Genomic DNA, 23,716 nt, shown 5'->3' with positions numbered 1-23,716 from the left:
TCAGTAGGCACTTACACTATTACACTAGTGTCCGGTCTTAAGTGTACGCTGTCATGTTCTGATGTCACTTGCTAAGTTGATACATCACTGGTAAATTGCTGGTAAGTCCTCTTGAATTTGGTTCTTGCTGTAACCTTGGGTTTTTTTTATCTATTTTTAAGCTACTTATTCAGTGTAAGGATAAAGACTTCCTATTTTTTGAGTACCTATTATATGGTTTCTTTCCTTTGAGGTTCCTGCAGCCTATTGTTGTGTTCTGTGCTTCATTTATTTTCTAGTTTTCTCTAGAGCCTCTAGTTAGCTCTGTTCTTGGATCCATCCTTAGCCTCGGGTCATGGTGCAGTTGGTAGCATACTTGATTTTGGTGTGTCAAAACCAGGGTTTGAATTATTTTCTGGGTCAACTCCTGGATACAATGATAGACCCAGTTTTTGATATTGTGCCTTTATTAGTATGAGTGTTTTAACATTACTTTTCATGCATTTTATACTTTCAAGTCTGTTAATGACACAGTTAAGCTCCACTGCATTTGCATAAGTTTGACTCCTGTTCTTAGAAAATATGACACTTTTTTGCTGCACAGGGATTAACCCTTTAAAATGCCAGGCTTATTTTATACTAAAGCTTATTATTCAATAACAGCAGGGACCTCATGGCTTCAGAGCTATTCGTAGGTCATAGAAGTGTGTAATAAAACTTTGGGCCATTAAGTCACAGATGTATGTAATAAAACTGTGAGCTATTTAAGTTTGTTAAGTGAGTTAATGACATAGTTACAACCACTGTAGTTTAAACTAACGTGGATCAAATCACTGTGATATAGCCGAGCTGCAATGGTTTTGGGAGTTGTTAGTAGGATTTGGGGTAACACTTTCTATGAATGTTATAATGTCAGTGCCAAAGAAGTCAGTCCCAGCTTGGAGAGTGTAAAGTAAAGACAAATACCAAGCTAACGGTGGTGTAGATTACCTTTCCCACATTGGGTAAAACACTGATGGCAGCTCTAGTTTAAACTCTGACATTTGAAGCCTGTAATGTGCTTTATTGTGTATGTTTTAGTGTTTCAGTAAATCCTTCAGTAAATACTTCAACTTGAAGCCTCACTCTTAACACTGGAGGAGGCTTTAGTACAGTACGCTTCACTTTACTTAGAGCAGACAAATACGACTTATGAGCTCTTATAATTTGTTATGATCAGTACTTATAATGTATTATGTTAACAATTCATAATGCATAATAAACATGGCTATAACGCATAGTGCATTTTTATAAATATTTATAGCAATGTTTATAATGTCTTATGAATGCATTATAACATGTTATGAATGTGTTTATAGATGCTTACAAAGGTGACATTCATAGAAAGTGCTACTGGATTTGGTTTAGCATTCCATCAAACTATGTTGGTTCAGTGGTGTCATTGTTTGGGAAATGCACCCAAGGTTGGTATCATCAGCAAAATTGGGGGGGGAGTTAACACTAAAAGTATAGTTGCTGCTGTAAAATAAGCAGAACAGGGGCATACAGCCCGGTGGAGCACGAAATGCTGAAGAAGAAGGTATCTGAAACGTAGCCATCTCGTATTACAGACTGCTCCCTATTAGTTAGCATGTTGTGGGTCGTTAGTCATTTAACCAGCAGTTGCAGTTTGTACTTTTGTCACTGAATGAGTGCACAATGGACAGTAATAGCATGATGACTGGTAATTTCTCAAAGTTGAGCTATAAATCTGTAGAAAATATCCAGCAAAACATTCTGTGGTATTAAGTTCCCAACATGTAAGAAATCATTCAAGTTGAAGTTAAGCCAAATTGTGTTGCCGTACATTAGTTTAACACGGAGATAAGTCCATACTTCATTAATAACTGCGAATGGAAGGTCCAACAAACCGGAAATGTAAATGAGCAAAAGCTCTGCATATTGATAAATGTTTACTAATACATTTATAAACGTTGACCATGTAAATAACAAGCTTACGTAGTAAAGGATCAATTTGAACACTAAATTACATTAAAACAAATTGTGGTCCCAGGTGTGCAACCATTATAGAATGCTACACACACACACACACACACTCACCCACACACACACACACACACATATATATATATATATATATACTGTTAGAAATAAAGGTTCTGTGCATGTACATTTTTCATTAATCGAGGGACAAACAATGTAAATGTACCATGAAAGGTACAACAGTGGTTTTAAGGTCCGATTGTGAACCTTAAATAAGTTTTTCCAGGTGAAAAGTTTGTATTTGTACCTTTTTCATAACCGAATGTTTTAAAACAGAACAGTAAAATGAAAAGCCTGGAGACGAGACGTGGGTCTGTGGAGTCAATACAACTTATATAATAATTTCAGTGGATTATGGTACAGTTATGTTCTCTGACTAAAGATACTGAGATGTTCCCTTGAGGGTACCACCCCAGTGACAACAATGACAAGATGACAAGAGGGGTACTCTGGTCCAGTGACAGTTTGAAATGCAATGGTATGCAAATCATGTAAAGCATATTTTTAAAGGAAAATACCACAAATACATTTTTTTATTTTATTAATATTAATTTTATAATTAATAATAAATTGTATTAAATTTATTTATTTATTTATTTATTTATTTATTTATTTTTACATATAAGCCCATTTTTTTCTAAAAAAGTTGGGACGGGGGCATGTTTTTTTAACACTCTGTTTCATCACCTCTTCTTTTAACAACACTCTCTAAGTGTTTGGGAACTGAGCAGACACTGCTGTAGTTTTAAAAGTGAAATGTTTTCCCGTTCTTGTTTGATATATGATTTCAGCTGCTCAACAGTTCAGGGTCTCCTTTGTTGTATTTTTCATTTCATAAAGCATAAAATGTTATCAGTGGGTGACAGGTCTGGACTGCAGGCAGGTCAGTTTAGCATCTGGACTATTTTAATATGGAGCAATGCTGTTGTAATACATGCAGAATGTGGTTTGACATTTCCTGAAAAAGACGTCATCTGGATGGCAGCATATGTTGCCAAAACATGTATATATCGTTCAGCATGAATGGTGCCTTCACAGATGTGCTGGTCACCCATGCCATGTGGACTAATGCACCCCTATACCATCATGAATACTGGCTTTTGAACAGTGCACTGAGAACAAGCTGAGTGGGCTTTAGTCTGGTGGACACAGTGTCCATGATTTCCAAAAAGAATTTCATTTTTTTTTTGTTGATTTGTCGGCCCACAGAACATTTTTCCACTTTACCTCAGTCCATTTAAATGAGCTCAGGCCCTAAGAAGGTGGCAGCGTTTCTGGGTCCTGTTTATGTGTGGTTTCTTCTTTATGTTTCTCATTTGCGGATGCAGTGATGAACTGTGTTCACAGATAGTGGTTTCCAGAAGTGTTCCTGAACCCATACAATGATTTTCTCCACAGAATCATGCTTGTGTTTAATGCAGGGCCACCTGAGGGCCCAAAGATCACAGCCGACTAATGTTGGTTTTCAGCCTTGTCCTTTGCATACAGAGATTCTCTGAATCTTTCAATGTTTTTATGTACTGTATATGATGAAAAGCAAAACTTCTTTGCTATTTTATGTTGAGAAACATTATTCTTGAATTGTTGCACTCTTTGCCCACACAGTCTTTCACAGAGTGGTGAACCCCTCCTCTTCTTTGCTTCTAAAAGACTCTGGGATGCTTTTTATACCCAATCATGTTACTGACCACTTAACCACCAGTGTTTTTTGAGCATTACGCAACTTTACCAGCCATTTGTTGCCCTCGTCCCAACTTTTTTGGAACGTGTTGTTGGCATCAAATTCAAAATACATGTATGAATAATATATTAATATGATATGAATAATAGTTTGAGTTAGTTTAGTTTGATTGTACATTGTACATTCAACTGTGATGAATAAGGGCCACTGATTTTCAACAGCATCAAATCATGCTGAACTTTTTGTTTCTCACAGAATTGATGGTTTTATCAATTTTTATAACTGTTTCTACTCAATCCTTATAGTCTTTTGCCACCTCCTGGCTAAATTGCACGTCTTTTCTATAACTATGCACTGTAGTGCCAGCAGAAAAAGAAACATAGTGGTAGCCATGATCTGCTGCAAAAAGAGCTCTATGTTGAACACCCCGGAAGTAAAGGGGCACATGAATAATGCCGCACCCGTGGAGTTCACCACGAGCCACACACTTCACCCAGACAGTGACCACCCTCACAATCAAAACGCACAACACTCAACACTAAATCACATAAATAATGTATACATAACTTAAATTAACAGACAATAATGTAAACATAGTAAAGAATCCCTATTCAGTAGGGCCTGTGCATACCACAAGCTTTAATGTGTAATCATCTGCATATGGGTCATTCTACAGAAACGTCCACTTTTCTATCTATCCATAGGTGTCACTGGGGTTACCAATCATCATTGATGTTACACATTAGAAAGGTAACACCAGAGACATTTTTAATGAAATCATGGAATATCATGGAATATCCACTAAAATATGTAATTCAATCCATTTGTATTCTATTTTTTCACAATTACCTCAGAATAAAGTCGGTCACACCAGTGACTTCAGCTAAAAGCTTCATATGAAATCATGAGCTAAATGAGAAAATCTCTGATAACTGAAAAGACACAGTGGACTCACCATGTGCTTTTTTCATTGATCCTCAGAAAACAGGTAAAAGGAAGTCGTGATGTCATCAGTGTGACTTTTATTTCAAAATAAGAGATTTTTTGTTATGTGGTAAAATCAGTGACACAACTCCTGGGGACCACAACTTTCATTATATATTTTATAATATTTATTTGGCATTTGTTTTCTTTATTCCATTTAAATCATATGTTTCATAGTCATGTATATATTATTCTAGTTAAAATTACAGAAAAACATTTTTTTTTTCTTCAAAATATAGCCTCACCCTTTACACATAACTGTGGGGACGAGCACTTCTGTGGTGCTCGGAATTCTATTTTATTGATTATAAACCAGTATTGCTAAATTGAGGCTCAAGAAGGTGTAATTGTTAAAATAACTTATTTTATTTTAAATTATAAATAACTTGTAACCCTAACATGTTTGTTTTTTTTGTTTGTTTTTTGTTTTTTTTTAAGTGTGATATATCTGTAAATGCTAGGGACACAAAAATGGATATTTCTGTAGAATGACCCATATCCTCACCTCTAAAGTCTCAGGCGCCAGTGCAAGCCAGTGCCAAAACGCTACAATACTATAGACAATTGTGCAAATTAGACAGAAGGAGGCACTATTCTGTCAGGACTGAGTAAAAACTATTTTCAAATTTGATGAAAACTTCACCACTAACAAAGTTCAGCATGAAAATAAGATTCGAGCGTTTATCATCTTGGTAATTCAGTAGTTTAAATAGATTAATTTAAATAAATGAAATCACACCTGCTCTCTTTCTGTCAGCTACATGCATATTCAGTTCACTACTAACAGATTTGCATTTAAATCTTCTGCATAAAATAATACCTGTTCAACTGAAGCGGGTTATTGACACTTAATTCACCTGTTTCCCACTTATACTATAAACACAACTTACTTTTAGCTTCATGTCAGGTTAGGATTTTCCTGTAGCCAGTGATCGATTAATCGGACTGTGATAATTACACACACAACCAAACAAGTGATAACTTAAAAAAAAGGTTCATTGAAAATTAACAAGGTAAATAGGCACTAATTGATAGATTAATAGGTATGCAGAGAGAAATTAGTGACGTGAGATTCACCATATGAACATAGTGTATTTAGCTGAAACTTGGAAAAGGCTATTTTTTGGGGATTGAGCAGTAAACAGAATTTAAATGCTAGGGTCAAATTACCAGGGGGACAGAGAAACACTGTGCCGAGACTGAATTGTAAACAGAAATAAGGCTGCCTTACTGCTTATCCGTAGAGGGTGAGAGCCCCTGGTGCTGCGCATAGGTGGACTGGATGTTCCCTGGTTAGGGGTGATGCTATTGGAGAGTGGAATCCCGAAAGCGTCGCATAAACTGGGACCTGGATGGGCAAGGCAGGCTACCAGTCGGCTCGGCTGACCAACTGTTCTGGGTTCTTCTGCAGTGGCTGGCTGGTTCTTCTGTGATGGCTTAACTGGCCTTTCATAAAATGGACAACTCTTCCGGCTTCTTCAGTGTCCTTTCAAGTTCTTCTATCACAATTCGGTCACCACTGTTTCATTTCTGTCCATAATTCTTAAACAATGATCGCAGAAGATTTCAGAAAGAGCTATTGTTGGTCACTCAAAAGCTACAAAGTGACTCAATAGAATTTGAAACACAGTCAGATTACTGCGTGAGTGAAGAGAAAAAAGGACGAAATTGAACAAAAAGATGACAAACTGAGACACGAAAAAAAATATTATGTATATTTACATATATACATGTGCAAATTTAAAATGCAAAGTATGAGCTCTTAACTTCTTCTTCTGTTACATCTTTCTGTGTCTTGGTATGTGAACAGACCCTTTTGTGGTTAGAGCTAAGGTGGGGAAAGGGGTTTCATGCTCAATGAATAATGAATATGCAATCTCTTTTTCTGAATATCTGCTCAAATTCACCATAAAATAACTTCACATCAATAGATTTCTGAGCGTAGTTGCAAGTAAAAGAACATTTTATGCATGTAATTTCATAGATAAGCATTGTTACTGTTTCAAAAGTAAATATTAGCAGAAACTAATGAACATACAATCTATTATATTTGACGTACTCAGTTACATAAAGCTACCTGACCCTACTTCTAAAAGAAACCTAAATACTAAGGAACGGACTTTACAAAGGACATAGGATTCGTAAGAAAAAAGATAAACATCTTTTTTAAAAAAGGACATAATGTTCATCAACACTATAACATTTCTAAACAATTCTTAAATGAAAAAGAAGTTACATAGTATAGAGTAAAAGAAATGTTGAGTACATTATCTAATTAATATTAATGTTTCCAGGGATATTTATGGTAGAATTTCTAGTAAGCGTGAAGTATTACATTTTTCATGAATAGTTACCCTTTTACTTACACAGTTCTACTTTGAGGAGGAGGGGAAATTAAGATGATTACAAAAGATTAAAGGAAATATGAGGTTAAAACATGACTTACTAACCTTTTGAGATTTCTAAAACTGAGTAAATGAGAAGGAGTTTTAACCTATCAAAATATTAATCTCAATGAAAGAAATTGGGTTACAGTTTAAGAATCATACAATGATTATCAAAACTGTAGAGAGTTTTAGTCTTAATTCACATCTGACGATTCTGCTTGGGGGGTTTGAGTTACTTTTCTTAACAGAGAGACACACGGAGGGCATTTTTTCACAGTTTGATAGGAAAGGGAGGTCATTCCATTTAGCAGTTATTTAAAGATTGGCATGCCTTTTAGTTTAAAGAACCAAAAGGAATTAAGGACTGTGAGAGTAGTAGGGGAGAGAGGAAAGACAGAGGGGCAGAGGTGAATGCTTTCCTAGAGTGTTTTCAACATTTTGTGAGGTGGTCTGTTGGCGTTGCAGACTCAGGGTTATCTAGACATTGTTGTGTTCATCTTGGTCTGTGAAGCCAGGACACCCTCTGCTGCACAATGCTGCCATTAGGTGGCAGATGAGGAGGGTTGAGAGAGTCCCCAGAGGATTTTGTGGCCATAAACCTGGTAAGTCAGATTTTACCAGACATCCTGGCACCTGGTGATTCCTCTTTCTATCTTAGGTCAACGTTGTGTGGATAGTCCTGCTCACTTTTTGAATAAAAACAGCCAAATCTGCTACAGAACAAATGGTAATAAGGCATATTTTACAAAATAAAGTTCACATCACTACAAATGTATTTGCTACCACTTTTTTTTTTGTTTACAGACAATACCCACTTTTGATTTCTTGTGCTGTGGTTTTGTGTCTGTATGTACAGGAAGGAGTGCAGACCTGCGAGAGCTGTGAAGGCTGATAAGGTTCAATGATGAAAGCTTTCGTGTTCCTGTTTTTCACTGCACTGGGTACGACAGTCTGCATAATCACATGAGTAACTTATCTTAGCTCTTTTACAATGAACATCCTCCCTGAGGGAGTTGCACACACACACTGACACTGACAGATCACTTAACCATCACTGCACACCTGCACTTTAAATACTTTAAAATCTCAGTCTGTGAATGTTGCTATGGAACCCCAATTCATGTATATGTTTTTACTGTCCAGTATAGTTAGTGTCGTGTATTTGTCATGTATAATTATGGTTCTGTTTATGGGGTCTCGTACATTTATTGTATATTTCATCTGGTGTTTTTATTTTAGATTCTTCACTCATTTTACATTGTAATGCATCTGCACCCTGTGTAGTTCTATGAAATATGCTAATGCTATGTGTTTCACTTTTGGGCCTGACGAATGATATGATCTGAAGAATGATATGAAGAATGATCAAGTTATACTAAGGAATGACAATAAAGACCACTTGGCTTGACTTGAAATATATCTACTTTCCAAAGTCATGTCACACTCCAGGTGGGGTGGGTGTGGGCTGGAGTGTCTTAAGTGGTCACTGAGTTTGGTGTATGGTTCTGGTATTTAAATAAAATATGATATAGAGTCTCTACATCATCTGTAGGTTCATTAAACTTCACAAAAAGATCTAATTGAGAAAAATGATTTTAACCCTAAGGTCTCGGCTCTGCTGAAGTAAGGGTGAACCAGAGAACAGATAAAGACCAGTATACTGAAGAAGACTCGGCGACATTTCAGTGCAACATCACGTTTGATATGGAGAATGTTCAAAATTGTGTACTGGAATGGGTAATCGAGGATCCAGATAATAAAGATGAAATAATAGAGATGCATGAGTTCCCGAAGTTTGAAGGACGAGTTCAAATCAACTCAAACAGCACCCACAGCTCCATGATATTGAAAAGCCTGACAACAAACGACACAGATGTTTTCCTCTGTTCTGCAACATGTACCATAGATCAGCGATTAAAAGTAATCCTTGGGAAGAAAACCAAACTGAAAGTAAAAGGTTTGTGTGTTTACTAGCTTATTGTATACATTTACCATGTTTAATCCATTGTGGAAAATGATTATAAGGAATCTAACTTTTTTTTTATTATTCTTTTAAGTCTGTTTCTCATTACAGCACAAATCCAATCAGGTTCATGATTGGATTTGTGCTGCAATGAAAGAGAGAAAAAAAATAATAATATTAAAACTTTGTTATAGAACCTTTACATTATGTTTAGGTTCATTAAACTTCCCAAAAAGATCTCAGATGGCACCACCTGTCTTACTCTACACATCATGGGGCAACATATCACCATAAAGTTTAGGTGTCCACCCCTATTGTAAGAAACAAGGAAATGCACAGTCCCACCACCTCCCTCTAATGTTAGCATTACTAGCTGTTTATTTACCAGTCTAGAAGAAATGTTGCAAGTTCAACATGATTGACAACAGGATAGAATACGCCCATGAGGCAGTGCTATGTCCTCATCCTCTCATGTTGGACTGATTGCAGACTCGATGCTACAGTGACTCACTCTTGAGGTACAAAGTGGCATTACAAGACAAGATGGGTGGGGGCTGGCTGGTTAGCATGCTAAATTCAGTAGATATGTCTGCAACATGATACATAGACACATTTGACACATCAGAACAGTTATTTCCCCACATTCTGTTGACAATTTTAGATAAATAAAAATCTTACAAATTGCTCTTTCAAAGGAAAATCGATTGGAATGTTCTTTGGAGAACCAAAAGTAGTTTATTTATGGGATTGCTCTAAAAACCCTTTGGCACCCTTTTATTTTTAAGTGTATTTTAAGTGTAAAATGTCTTTAAAAATTCTGTGTCTTCTGAATTTACCTGCACAGGTTATTGTTCTGCAAACAGTCATTTAACTGCATTCAAAGCATTCATTAGTTCATGTTTATGATTTTAACCCTAAGGTTTTGGCTCAGTAAGCATGAACCAGAGCACAAATAAAGACCAGTATACAGAGGGGGAATCAGCGACATTTCAGTGCAACATCACGTTTGATGCGGAGAATATTCAAAGGTGTTCACTGGAATGGGTAACAGAGGATCCACACAATAACAATGAAATAATAGAGATGCAAGAACTGCCGAAGTTTAAAGGACGAGTTCAAATCAACTCAAACAGCACCCACAGCTCCATGATATTGAAAAGCCTGACAACAAATGATACAGATGTTTTCCTCTGTTCTGCAACATGTACCGTAGATCAGCGATTAAAAGTAATCCTTGGGAAAAAAATCAAACTGAAAGTAAAAGGTTTGTGTGTTTACAAGCTTATAACATACATTTATAATGTTTTATCCATTGTGGAAAATGACTACAGGGAATCTAGATTTAACTATCTCATTACAGCACAAATCCAGTCAGAAGCCTGGCTGCACTATCTAATCTTTGGCATAAATCTGCTGTTTTTCATAGTTGCCACGATTATTTGTGTGTCCATTCATCGAAATCGTACAAGAAGAAGGAACGACACAGATGAATAATGTTTCTCTTTTCTTACAGAATGCCTAAATATTAAAATGCATGGTGTGTATATCTCTTTCCAAAAACCATGAGCATTAATATGTTAATATGGAGTTGCCACCCCCACCCCCACCCCCACCAACCCCACCAAACAGTGCAGGCTTCATATAGCAGTGACATGCTTAAAGTCACTGAGCTCTTCCATACAGCCTATTCCACTGCCATGCTTGTCAATGGAGCAGGGCTACATGCTTGATATTAAACACCTATTGACCATGGATGTGGCTGAAACACCAGAACTCAAACATTAGGAACGATGTCCACATACTTTTGGCCATGTAGTGTATATATTAAAACCAGTGGGAATCCCTATGGTGTCAACCTATCCTGTCCGCAAGCCTTGCCACTGATCTACATGCTAGTAAATTCAACCAAGCTAGCATTCTTTCTTCAGTCATCAACCAGATAGCTTTTTCTTTGCCTTTAAAGTTACTAATAGGATAAGAACTATTCTCTATCGAAAGATCAGCCACACTGTTGAATTCTGCTTTATTTCTAGCTTGGAGTTTTTGGAGAGCAATAATGCATACAAGACAAATTATATTTTAATCATCACTTTGACACCATTATTGCATAATTATATTCAGCATAACCACAAAGTTCTAGAAATACCTTTTAATTTAAGTAAAGGTACTTATAAAGCATCTTAATCTTTGTGTAAAAGGAAAGTCAGTACTTGTAAACCAAATACAATATTAACATGGGAAAAGTGAATTTGATTTTTCATATTGTTTTTCATATTTATTTTCATATTTGAAGTTTCATATTTTCATGTTGTGAATGACCTCAGGCTCAGCACTGACGTAAGGAATGCGTCCATTTCGGTCTTTTCGGATTGTAGTTCAGGTTTCAACACTGTTGATCACAAAATTCTGATCCACCATCTTGAATACTGGGTAGGACTCTCAGGTTTTATAAAGGTTCAAATCAAATTTAATAAATACACAGTTTTTTGTTACTCTGGGAAATCAATCATTGAAACGTTACATGTGGAGTCCAACAAGGTTTAGTTTTGGGGCTACCAATTTTCAGTTTTAGGGAAATAAATGTATACAAATAAAACAAATAAACAAATAAAATTCTACATTTCCATTATTTCTGATAATCAAGACTCTGTTGACAGGCTTACTATTTTTTTGTCAAATATTTCTCAGTGAATGTCAACAAACTGTCTGCAACTAAATCAAATACTGACCCATGGTACTAAAATTCACAGAAAGCAGCTTTATGAGAAGCTAAGGTACTTTGGCTTTAGATACTAAACCTGAAGTAGGAAACCTGGGAGTGATCTTAGACTCTGAGCTCTGTTTTATCTCACATGTAAACACAGTCACTTGGGAAACTTTGCTAAAGTTTGGCCTTTTCTATCTCAGAGTGACACAGAGAAACTTGTCCATGCATTTGTTACAAGCAGAGTTGATCACTGTAATGATCTTCTTACTAGAGAAAACAATCCATCCTCTACAACTCAAATCTGCAAATAGCATCAGCAAAGATCCTAAAAACAAACCAGAGAGCTCATATCACTCCTGTTTTGAAGGAAGTGCACTGGCAACCTGTACATAACCAGCTGTCACTGTGCCATAAGATGTCTTGAGACCTCAGGTGTATGAATGAAGACAATATCCTTGTATTGAGATATGAAAGTTAACGTCTTAAGACAAGTAAGTAATTATTTCGTGTGCCTTAAAAGTGAGGTATGACTTAAGACATTAGTTTGTCTTAAGACATAGGGATTTTGTGTTTAAAGACAGTTCACTTCAGAACAAAGAGTGGTACCTTATCAAAAATCCAGTGGTGGAAGTGTGACATACTACAATGGCAAATTATTGCAGATGTATGTTTACAGTAGGGAAATAATCAGTTCGTAAACCGTTTACCTTGCTTTAGATTGTTTAAACTAATTCCCTTATATCATTTAAATTCATGGTAGAATAACTTTTCATTTATCTCCATTGAAAAATGTTGCAATCATCAACAGTCATAGCCTTCCTCATTTTTTAGAAAACACGCCTGTAACCAGAGACAACACTTCAAGGGTCAGAATCTGCTTTTAAAAGTTGAGTAGTGGCAAAATGACACTAAACAACCTCACTAACTAGCTGGATTCCAACGTTTTCTATATTTCTGGGGCAATCTAACAAGTGAAGTTACTTACACTAGCTAGGTGAGGTTAACTTAAGTAGTTAGCTCAGCTTGCTTGCCTTTTGAGGCCTTGTGGCTGCATCAGTTATCACTGAACATCCGCTCCCAGCAGCATGCAGACTGTCTGACCACAAATGTTCACAACTGCATAACACTGTATCAAGTTATTTGCTGAGATTAAAATTAGTGAGAGGGTAAGCAGTGAAAAAGAAAGAGAAGGAAACAGTAAGAACAGTCTCCTTGTCTGAGAGCGACATCTGAGCATAGAGAAACATGACCAACTGCAGTTTGGAGCAGAAAAGATTTCCAGCCAAAAAGTCCAGCCCAAGACCCCCGCAACACCACCCAATTTTTAGAACTTTAAGGATACAAAGCTTTTTTATAACCTAAAGTGTCTTGACCTGAAACTGTATAAAAACAACTACAGTAAAACCACAAAAAAAAACAATCCTTTAAATAAATGGATTTTTATTAAACAGGACACAGCAGAGGAGACATGCCACATGGCTGAGATAGCCGGCAAGTCACTTCTAGCCATACACTTTCCCCTGATGGTCAGCTCTAACACTGCAGTAACTGCCCCTCAGCTCGGCACAAAATAGCACAACTAACACATCAATGCACATCAATAAGCTAACTACAATTTATTTAAAGTAGAAGTCTCTCCTACCACAAAAATGCCGCTTCCAATGAGTTTCCTCGCACAGCCACTCTGCATGGCCACACCTTCCACGCTTTACGCCTCCCACGCTACCATACTTTGTATTTTTGAATTGCCATGATTCAGATCTGTACATCAGTTCTTAACTTAAACTAAGCAATTAAGTATTTATGTTGATGTAACATATTGTATTCTTGTTGAGCCAGTGTGTACACTTGAATCATGTAAATTTAAAGCAAAATTTTAGCAACATTTTTTTAGTGTAGATTTCACAGCACTGAATTTATTACTCAGTTACATTCCCATTTTACAGTATGCCTACTTTAATGAAACAAAGGTAAGATATCACTGCTGTTGGAAGAAAACCTTGTATCTCTATTTTTGTGGTTTTTGAGGTTTTGACATAATTTGAAAATGCCTGTTGCCCTTTGCACTGTGTGTACATTTCATGAAGAATGGACCAAAAGAAATGGACCAAAAGTACTTGGAAAAAATTCTGGTTCTATTGACTTACATTACAAGTAAAGTAGGTTTTTTCCTTCTCTTGTAAAGTCACTATTTTGGAGATACGAGGTTTTGTTCCAACAACAGTGATATATTACATGCTAAACCAAAAAAAGTATACACTTTTCCTAATGCAGACTGTACATACTTTTTTAAAACATGCCCTGTGATGTGGTGAAATACTAAACGCTGACTGACAAATGATTGCAGCTCCACTTGTGTGTGTGTGTTTGTCACTGTTTCAAACTTTTTGAAAAGCTTTTTTCAAATCCAGTAATCATTAGATGGTCATTTTTTTTCAGTATGAAATCAGGAAATACACCCACACCCACACACACACACACACACACACACGCGCACACACACACACACACACATGCATACATGATATGATATGATAAAGGGAAATGCCCAAAAATGTATGTTCTTTACAGGCTATTACATTTTTTTTCAATGTTCTGAGACATTTTCTGAACCGAAGATTGTAAATGGTAGGAAACTCTTTGGAAAAGAAAATAACTTGAGATGACACACAATGGGAGGGCATCATCAAAAAGCACACAGGACAATATTAACATTTGAGGAAGTAGCCTTAAAAAAAATAAATAAATAAAATAAAAACAGAACTCTTACCTTATTGTGTGCTTCTAACACGTAATTCATTCAGTGACTCCTTCAGTGATCTAACTGAAGATCTAAGATGTAACACAAAGTGGAAGTGAAACTAGTTAGAAGGGTGATTTACCGTTGTTGTCAGAGTAAACCCTGTGTCTCAAAAACAGTAACTTTTCAGGAAAAGGAAAAAAAAAACTACTTTACTTTTACTGTAAGTCAATGGAACCAGACTTTTTTTTCCAAATAATTAAGTTCAGTCCAATTAAAGTTTCTTTTGGTCTGTCCTTAATGAAATTTACTGACAATATAAAGAATAGGTGTTTTCAAATTTTGTCAAAAGCTGAAAAATGACAAAAATGGAGATGCGAGGTTTTCTCCCTACAATTGTGATACAGTGAAACTACTAAAAGTGAAATCGCAGATTTCAAAAATACAAAAAAGAAGTGCTGCAAAAGCATTTAAACTAGGTCTACAACTATGGTCCTGGAGAACCAGTGTCCAGCACAGTTTGGTGATTTACCTGCTCAAAAAAAATGCAAGCAATGACAGCTTGCACAGGTCAACTTGTACCCTTTCCTTAAAAGAAAGACCTGAGACAGAAAACAGCCACTTCAGCTTTTCTAACAAGCACTGCATTGCACTGTCTATTGCCATTGTTAGCAATCGCAGCTTTGGTAAGAAGGGTCTGTGGTAAAAAGTAATTAGCTTTCTGCAGCATTGTGGTTCAGTTGTGGACTGTTCCTCTTGGCAAACCATTGTCAATTCTGCCAGGTAACAAGGGTCCCTCTAAAGGACTTTTCAAATTCAAGTCAGGAGATTGGCTAGGCCACCTTCAACTTCTTTTTTCAGAAACTAGTCTGTGATTATACATTCCATTTAAGACTTTGGCTTCATACTCTGGATAAATTACATAAGTATCTCGTTAGAAATACAAAAATAGTTTAGTAGAGTGGGACAGTGGTATTATCAGTACATTGCTACTAATACTATTATTGCTGCTGTGGACAAACAGCTGGTCTATTCTCCACCACACCATTGTTCAGTGGCTAGTCTCCATGGTCATGTGCTTAATGGTTGTATTGTTCTGTTGTAAAATTTACTGTATATATTTATACACTGATCAGGCGTAACATTATGACCACCTCCTTGTTTCTACACTCATTGTCCATTTTATCAGCTTCACTTACTATATAGGTGCACTTTGTAGTTCTACAATTACAGACTGTAGTCCATCTGTTTCTCTGCATACTTTGTTAGCCCCCTTTTACCCTGTTCTTTAGTGGTCAGGACCCCCATGGACCCCCACAGAGCAGGTACTATTTGGGTGGTGGGTCATTCTCAGCACTGCAGTAACACTGATGTGGTGGTGGTGTGTTAGTGTGTGTTGCGCTGGTATGAGTGGATCAGACACAGCAGTGCTGCTGGAGTTTTTAAACACCTCAGTGTCACTGCTGGACTGAGAATAGTCCACTAACCAAAAATATCCAGCCAACAGCGTCCTGTGACCACTGATGAAGGACTAGATGATGACCAACACAAACTGTGCAGCAGCAGATGAGCTTTCGTCTCTGACTTTACATCTACAAGGTGGACATACAAAGTAGGAGTGTCTAATAGAGTGGACAGTGAGTGGACACAGTGTTTAAAAACTCCAGCAGCACTGCTGTGTCTGATCCACTCATACCAGCGCAACACACACTAACACACCACCACCACATCAGTGTTACTGCAGTGCTGAGAATGACCCACCACCCAAATAGTACCTGCTCTGTGGGGGTCCATGGGGGTCCTGACCACTAAAGAACAGGGTAAAAGGGGGCTAACAAAGTATGCAGAGAAACAGATGGACTACAGTCTGTAATTGTACAACTACAAAGTGCACCTATATAGTAAGTGGAGCTGATAAAATGGACAGTGAGCATAGAAACAAGGACATAATATTATGCCTAATATTAAGGTCATAATGTTATGCCTGATCGGTTTATAATGTGTCTGTATTGATTGTATTTATTATCAGTCTGCACTGTTGTCTGCTGCTGTTGCATATTAAATGTAGCACCATGTCCTGGAGAAACTACATTTCTCATCTGTGACAATAAAGACTTTGACTTTGTATTTTTCTTCTCCAGGTGTGTCAGAGCAGTGTGCAAAGTGAGTGAGTGGCATGGTCTACTGAATAGTCGTGATTATATGCAAATCTAGGGGGTCTAGGGGGGAGGAGGTGTTAAGGAATGAAATGAATAACTGTGTTATTGGGTGGGAGAGTCACTGCAGAAACAAAGTTTGACTCCTGGAACTGAGCATAGAAATTGTTGAGCTCATCTGCAAGTGAGGTGGAAGGATTTACAGACTGTGATGAATGCATTTAAAATCTACAGCAACATACTGTACAAACAGTATACTGCTAAACACTGTTGAACACAGTGATAATGCAGCAGAAACATCAAAAAGAGTTGCAGTGTAGCTTTTCTTTCATTGATTATTACATGAAAAAGCCTTAGAAAAACATGACTTTTTTAGTTATTACATGCCGAGTTTTAGATGTACCAGTGTTTTCTGTACTGTTCAGAAGCAGATATGTCCCCTCATTTGAACCTGGTCTGTCTCTAATGTTTCTTGTCACATGCGAATGAGGAAGTGTCACTTCCTGGCAGCATTTTAGTGCTTAACAAAACCTACTCCAATGCAAATTTATGTTTTTTTTTGTTTTTTTTTCTGGAATTAATATGTGATGATCTTTGTTTTATGTGCTAAATAACTTTTTTATTTTTAATTTTCAGAATTGGGCATAAGGTTAATTAAGTTAACTGACTATATTCAAAATACATTGTGTTCAAATATATATGTCACATGTACTGTATTTCAGCACCAGCATAACAGATACATTCCTGAAACACAGGAGAGAAATGATGAGGCAGAGTGGCAGGTTTCAACGCTACTGAATTCTCTGCACTTATTTATTAAACAGTCTTTAACAATGTGCATACGCCATCTTTTTCATTGCGGAAGCATCGGAAGCAGTTTAACGCTGTACTGCAAAGAGTGCTCCGAACTAACTTCAACTGTTGTACAAACATGTAACATTAAGCATTTCTACCATAAATGAAACATGAACAATTTTAAAGCAAAGCTATAAAACAACAAGAAACATGCAGTGGTCTGTGGGAGAAACGTGTAGCCAGCGCTAACATTAGCTTTTTAACAAAGGACGTGACGCCGCCATTAGTCAGCTACTGTTGACAAGACTTAGTTTTCCCATTTCAAACAGGCGACGACAAAAATGATCAGCTTAATGAAAATTACTCAATACAAACAAATATTCGGCTAACAACACAATGATGTTCGAAAAGTATTGATTGTTACCTGAAATACAGGAGATAAATGATGTGGCATGGAGGCAGCTTTCAACGCTGCTGTGTTCTTGCAGTTATGATACAGAGCAAACTTCTTCCGGGTTTGCCAAGTTGTTCGACCCACTTTCAAAGTATTGGGGCAACAAACCACCACTGTCTGACTAAGTTCAGGACGCTGACATCAAAAAGAAAATCTCTGCTTTCTCTAAACTGTATGGATAGCTGGCATATGAACATAAAGCTTACTTCGGTTTGCTTTGACATGTGAACACTCAGGTCTACACCAAAGGAATGACCACGTGGGTCTCGGGCCACTTCTAAATAAACCCAGCTTTCTATGAAGGTCCACACCAAACGAGGGAACTCAACATCAATGCAGACTTTCCTCAGGGTACATCAGTGCTGTACTGCCTGCGTGAACATTTTATTTTTTACAAATGCTCAACGTTCTTGATAGTAATGAAAATAACAGCAAAGATATGCTTTTATTTTGACACATTGATCGCTGAAGATCATTTTGACCAAGCATCAGCAACCTGGTTAAATTCAAATAGGTAAACCAATGATAAAGAAGCAGATATCTAATAAGATTCAGTATTATCTGTTTGATTGTTATTCACATTGAAGAAAAGCATTTTTTATGATGGTAAATGTGTACTTGCATCCCAAAAAATAGAAAGTAGAAAATGCCTACATTCATAAAGTGGTGCATTTCAGCATTGAAGTGTGAACCCAATCGAATACAAATAAATAAATAAGTGAATAAATGAAAACAATATTACAAAAACCAAAAACTCTGTTTGGACTTCAGAAAATGAACTGGGTATGAAAACAGCCTGTTTTTCAAAGATGTTAACTAGCACATGTTGGCTATCTTGAACCCAGTGAGGCACAGGGCCAAAAAAACACTAATACTGTTCATCCGTAGGTTTACAGAGATGTGTTATTAGCAAGACATGAAAGGTTGTTAGTCAGTCAGTGATTTAGTTGCATTTTGTCACTCAGCCAGCTGCATTTATTTGTTTATTTGTTTGTTTATTTACTTCGTTAGTGATAACAATACGTTTTACTCACCCACTCCACTATCATAGGATGACTTGCCCCTGGTGCTAGACAACTTGGTAGACATCCATCTAGCCCACTTTTCTGCATACCCTTCTGTTGAATCTTGTTTTGAGTCTTCCACCAATCCAAACAGCGAGTCAACTGGCAGACGAGGGTGACGGCTGTAAAGAAGGAAGAGAGGTGAGAAGCCTGTTGACTCGTGCCAAGTGCAACTGTGAATGAGTACAACTTCTGAGCGTCGATCCATCCACCTCTGCTTTTCCTTATCAGTTAACGTTCTCAACAACTGTTCCTCTTTTGTTCAGTGTGTGAATCTTTATCAGCTACCACAAGAATATCTTCATAACCACCTGATTCATCTCTAGATCTTACAAATAATTCACACCTCTAGAGAGAAACTTACTGTAATATCACTTATGGTGGCCCAGACATGAGTCACTGGCTACTTCTACTTCTTTGGACATCTATTAGTGATATTGTCCTCAATCTCACTGGCCGTTAAAGGCCAATAAAAGCTTCCTTGCTTGAAGCACCCTTTTGTGCCAGCATGAGCCATTTCATTATTAATCTGTTTTAAAGCCAAGTCTTATATTTGGCTGGGAGAACTAACTGGTTACTTGTATAGGAGGCCATTTTCAGAGGAGGCCATTTTCCAGGAATAAGTTGCTCCAATCGTGGAATCGCTTTCTGGTGCCTCCAGTGGCTGCTTTGCCCATTTCATCAGTCAATGGTGTACCTGCCTCTTTTGGCTTTATCACTTCATTGACAGTTTCATTTGCTCTCTGTGCCCCTACCAGCTCATCATAGCTATTCGTGGACAAATAGTCAGAGGATGTGAGAGGGGACTCTTGGGAGGAAATGATGAGACCTGCAAACTAAGCTACATCTTTTTGCTTGACTACTCTGCTTCTATCCCAAACAGCACACACCACATCCTCCACCACATCCATACTCTTTGGTACAGGACTTGGCGTAGTTTTCAGTGTCTAATGGGTCACAGTATCAGTGTCAACGTTGGACTTTCCTGACCTATACTTTATGTCCAACTGGAAATCTAAGAGTTCCCTGACCGACTGCATCCAGCATAGCTGTATTCATGACTTAAGTTAACAATTTGTTGTCTGTGTAGACAGTTGAGTGTGGTGTGTAGTACAGGTAATCCCTAAACTTGTTGCACACTGGCCAAGGAATTCTAGGCAATTCCAAGGCAAGGAACTTTAGTTTCACACTTTGCAAATGATAGTTACAATTGGCTGCCGTTAACATCTTGGACTCATATCCAGTGACCCTCAATTTGATATCCTGATGCTAATAGAAAATGGCTCCAAGGCCCTGAGGAAACTGTACGGCAAACTGAAATCAAGGTATGCCAATATGGGGGTTCACTAGGAGAGCAATATGTTGCTCAAGGGCTTGCCCAGTCTACAGGTAATCTGAATGGAAACTGTGGACCTCTGCTTTTAAAATGCACTGGAACTGCCTGGCCTGGCTTGTTTTGTAATAGCTCATAGATCAGCTTTGCTATTCACAAAACGTTCTGGGTGTAGGAATGATAATAGCCTAGGAACCCACCGAGTTTCCTAACACCTCCACTTTATTGTCAACTGAAGGGCAGACATTATCCCTCAGCATTTTCTGATAGATAGCAGAATTCATAGTTCCATCAGTTATACCAAGTAGGTCCTGCAGAAGCAAAGCAGTCCTAGACCATCACACTACCACCACCATGTTTCACTGTTGGTATGATGTTCTTATGGTGGAATGTGGTGTTAGCTTTATGCCATTTAGATGTTTTTTGAAAAATTCAAGACCATTTTTGCTCAGTGTCTCTCTTATTGTGGAATCGTGTACATTGACCTTAACTGAGGCTTGCGGTGATGCGTGCAGATCTTTAGATGCTTGTCTGGGTTCTTTTGTGACCTTCTGGATGAGTCAATGCACTCTTAGTGACATGTTGGTAGGCTGGCCACTCCTGGGAAGGTTCACCACTGTTTCACGTTTTCTCCCTTTGTGGGTAATGTCTCTTGCTGTGGTTTGCTGGGGTCCCAGAGCCTTAACAATGGCTTTATAAACCTTTCCAGACTGGTAGATTTCAATGACTTTGTTTCACATCTGTATTTGAATCTCTTTAGAACATGGCATCATGTGCTGCCTTTTGAGACACTCTAGCCTGCTTCACATTGCCAGACAGGTTTTATGTAAGTGATGTTTACATTCAACACGTCTGGCAGTAATCGTGCCAGGGTGTAGCTATTAAAATTGAACCTGAAACATTCAACTGTGTCAAATTTGCAAAAGTAGAAGAAATTAGGAAGGGGCACATACTTTTTCACAGCACTGAATGCTTCATTTCCCCTTCGATCACTGCTTAGCAATCATTCCACTATCAGTCATTATCTTGGTCAAGCTTTCAGGGTTTATTTTGCAGTAAGCTGGCCTGTGAATGTACTTTGAATTTGAAGCTCCAGATATACAAAAATTTTGAGTTCTGATTCGTCGACAGAGTAGAGGGTAAAAATAAAAATGTAACCCTGAGTTGAGAAAAAATAAATAAATAAAAACATTTTCTATGCCCGTTGTGGTGACTTCAAACTAAAGGTTAACCTGTAAATAGAAATGAACATGTAAATGATCTAGATCTGGTTGTATCTACATCTGTCTATATACTTACTAATGATGGTGATAATGAACTAAATAATAAAGGAAATGGAGTCTTTAAAGGGGCGGGGCTGCCTCTTTAAAAGCCTGTAACAGGATTGGCTCACCTGTACTCACCTGTCTAGATGCTGGTAGCAGTTTGAGTAGCAGCGTGTGTGAAGAGTAGAACAAGATACTTCACCTTGCGCTAGTATCAAGAGACCGGGTTAGACTGCCAATTTGTAAGTTGTAAATACTGTAAATACCTTTTCTGTTTACTTTTCATTTTGTACGTTTTTTTCTTTTCTTCTTCCTGTTTCGGTGTCAGTTCACAGAATAAAATTCACACTGGGCTTCGTCAACCTGCCTGCAGTTTCGTCTGTTCAAGCCGTCTCACCCTCTGTAGACCTAGACTACTTACCCATGTGCAAATCCGGACACTCTTCACAGGGTAATAATATCACAGTGCATAACAACGTGAACATATAACCAATTTGCAAATGGCCACATCATTATGTCATCCCACCGAAGGGTTCTCTGGTCAAGCATGGTTGGCAAACTGTGTGTCAAAAAAGCTGTGCCGAGCACGATTTGTCAGCATTCCTCATTGTTCTGTCTGTGTGGAAATGCCAATAGAACAGTTACTGTCCGCTCAGAGCCATTCAGCCCTACAGTGGAATAAAGGCCAGTGGGTCCTCTTTAGAAGCAACAGAGAAGGGAAGCATTTGAGATTCTGTCTCAAATATGCAGGGCAGAAGTTCTCCATGACCAGAGTTGGAGCTATTGTGTATGTATACACAAACACACACACACACACACACACACACACACACACACACTACACACTTGCTAAAGTACACATACCCACCATATCATCTAAACCGCTTATCCTTGGGGGTTATTGCTGTATACCCATCTTTTATTTCACTTAATAACAGTTTTACCATGGTATTAATGAGGTGGGACAAAGAGGTGAATGCCATTCGTCTGCTTTGGAGCACTTCAAGCAGGCACAAGAAAGAAGGTTTGGAGAATGACATGGACAATTAAAATGACAATTAAAACCTTTTTTTTTAATTGTGTACTTCAATAAACAATGGAAAATAATAGCAATGGTGTTCATTACTGTTTTATAATTATTAGTGTTAATAGCTTTTACAAATAGTTTAGTAGATTGCATTTATTCTTTAGTTCCATTCCATCATGTTAAAAAGACGCTGCACATTGGTGTAATAATGTTTTCAATGATTTACTAGACATTAGAGTACAACTTAACTCAGACTACTCAGATGCAGTAGTATATACACCGATCAGGCATAACATTATGACCACCTCCTTGTTTTTATGCTCATTGTTCATTTTATCAGCTCCACTTAATATGTAGGTGCAGCTTGTAGTTCTACAGTTACAGACTGTAGTCCATCTGTTTCTCTGCATACTTTGTTAGCCCCCTTTTACCCTGTTCTTCAGTGGTCAGGGCCCCCATGGACCCTCACACAGCAGGTGCTATTTGGGTGGTGGAGCACTGCAGTAACACTGATGTGGTGGTGTGTTAGTGTGTGTTGTGCTGGTCTGAGTGGATCAGACACAGCAGTGCTGCTGGAGTTTTTAACACCTCAGTGTCACTGCTGGACTGAGAATAGTCCACCAACCAAAAATATCCAGCCAACAGCGTCCTGTGGGCAGCGTCCTGTGACCACCAATGAAGGACTAGAGGATGATTAGCTCATACTGTACAGCAAGAGATGAGCTATCATCTTGGGCTTTACATCTACAGGGTGGACCAGCAATGCAGGCGCGTCTAATAGAGTGGACAGTGAGTGGATACAGTGTTTAAAAACTCCAGCAGCACTGCTGTGTCTGATCCACTCGTACCAGCACAACACACACAAACACACCACCACCACGTCAGTGTTACTGCAGTGCTGAGAATGATCCACCACCCAAATAGTACCTGCTCTGTGAGGGTCCATGGGGGTCCTGACCGCTGAAGAACAAGCTGAAAGGAGGCAAACAAAGTACACAGAGAAACAGATGGACTACAGTCTGTAACTGTAGAACTACAAAGTGCACCTATATAGTAAGTGGAGCTGATAAAATGGACAATGAGTGTAGAAACAAGGAGGTGGTCATAATGTTCTGCCTGATCGGTGTATATAGCTCAT

At 37.9% G+C, this 23,716-nt stretch overlaps 1 protein-coding gene and 1 long non-coding RNA gene across 3 annotated transcripts in view; one reads left to right on the top strand and one right to left on the bottom strand.

Moving 5' to 3' along the window:
- Positions 1–18,975, bottom strand: part of LOC118826654 — a 66,077-nt gene extending 47,102 nt beyond the window's left edge. The window contains exons 1-2 of the mRNA XM_036597687.1: positions 18,924–18,975; positions 14,515–14,576 (exon numbers count right to left, since the gene is read on the bottom strand). Of these exons, the coding sequence (XP_036453580.1) occupies positions 14,515–14,544 (30 nt within the window). The 5' untranslated portion in view covers positions 14,545–14,576; positions 18,924–18,975. The remainder of the gene's footprint in view (positions 1–14,514; positions 14,577–18,923) is intronic.
- Positions 30–10,551, top strand: LOC118804684. Of its 2 annotated transcripts, XR_005007008.1 has the most exons (6): positions 30–101; positions 7,733–7,801; positions 7,931–8,015; positions 8,681–9,031; positions 9,957–10,301; positions 10,398–10,551. It is a non-coding gene; the product is annotated as an uncharacterized LOC118804684 (long non-coding RNA). The 2 variants fall into 2 exon arrangements; XR_005007009.1 differs by lacking the exon at positions 7,733–7,801 and having other exon boundaries at positions 37–101.
- Positions 18,976–23,716: the final 4,741 nt, after the last annotated feature.

This window comes from Colossoma macropomum, unplaced genomic scaffold (genome assembly GCF_904425465.1).
Source record: "Colossoma macropomum unplaced genomic scaffold, Colossoma_macropomum, whole genome shotgun sequence".
Taxonomy (NCBI): domain Eukaryota; kingdom Metazoa; phylum Chordata; class Actinopteri; order Characiformes; family Serrasalmidae; genus Colossoma; species Colossoma macropomum.
This window is presented reverse-complemented; position numbering and strand designations above follow the sequence as displayed.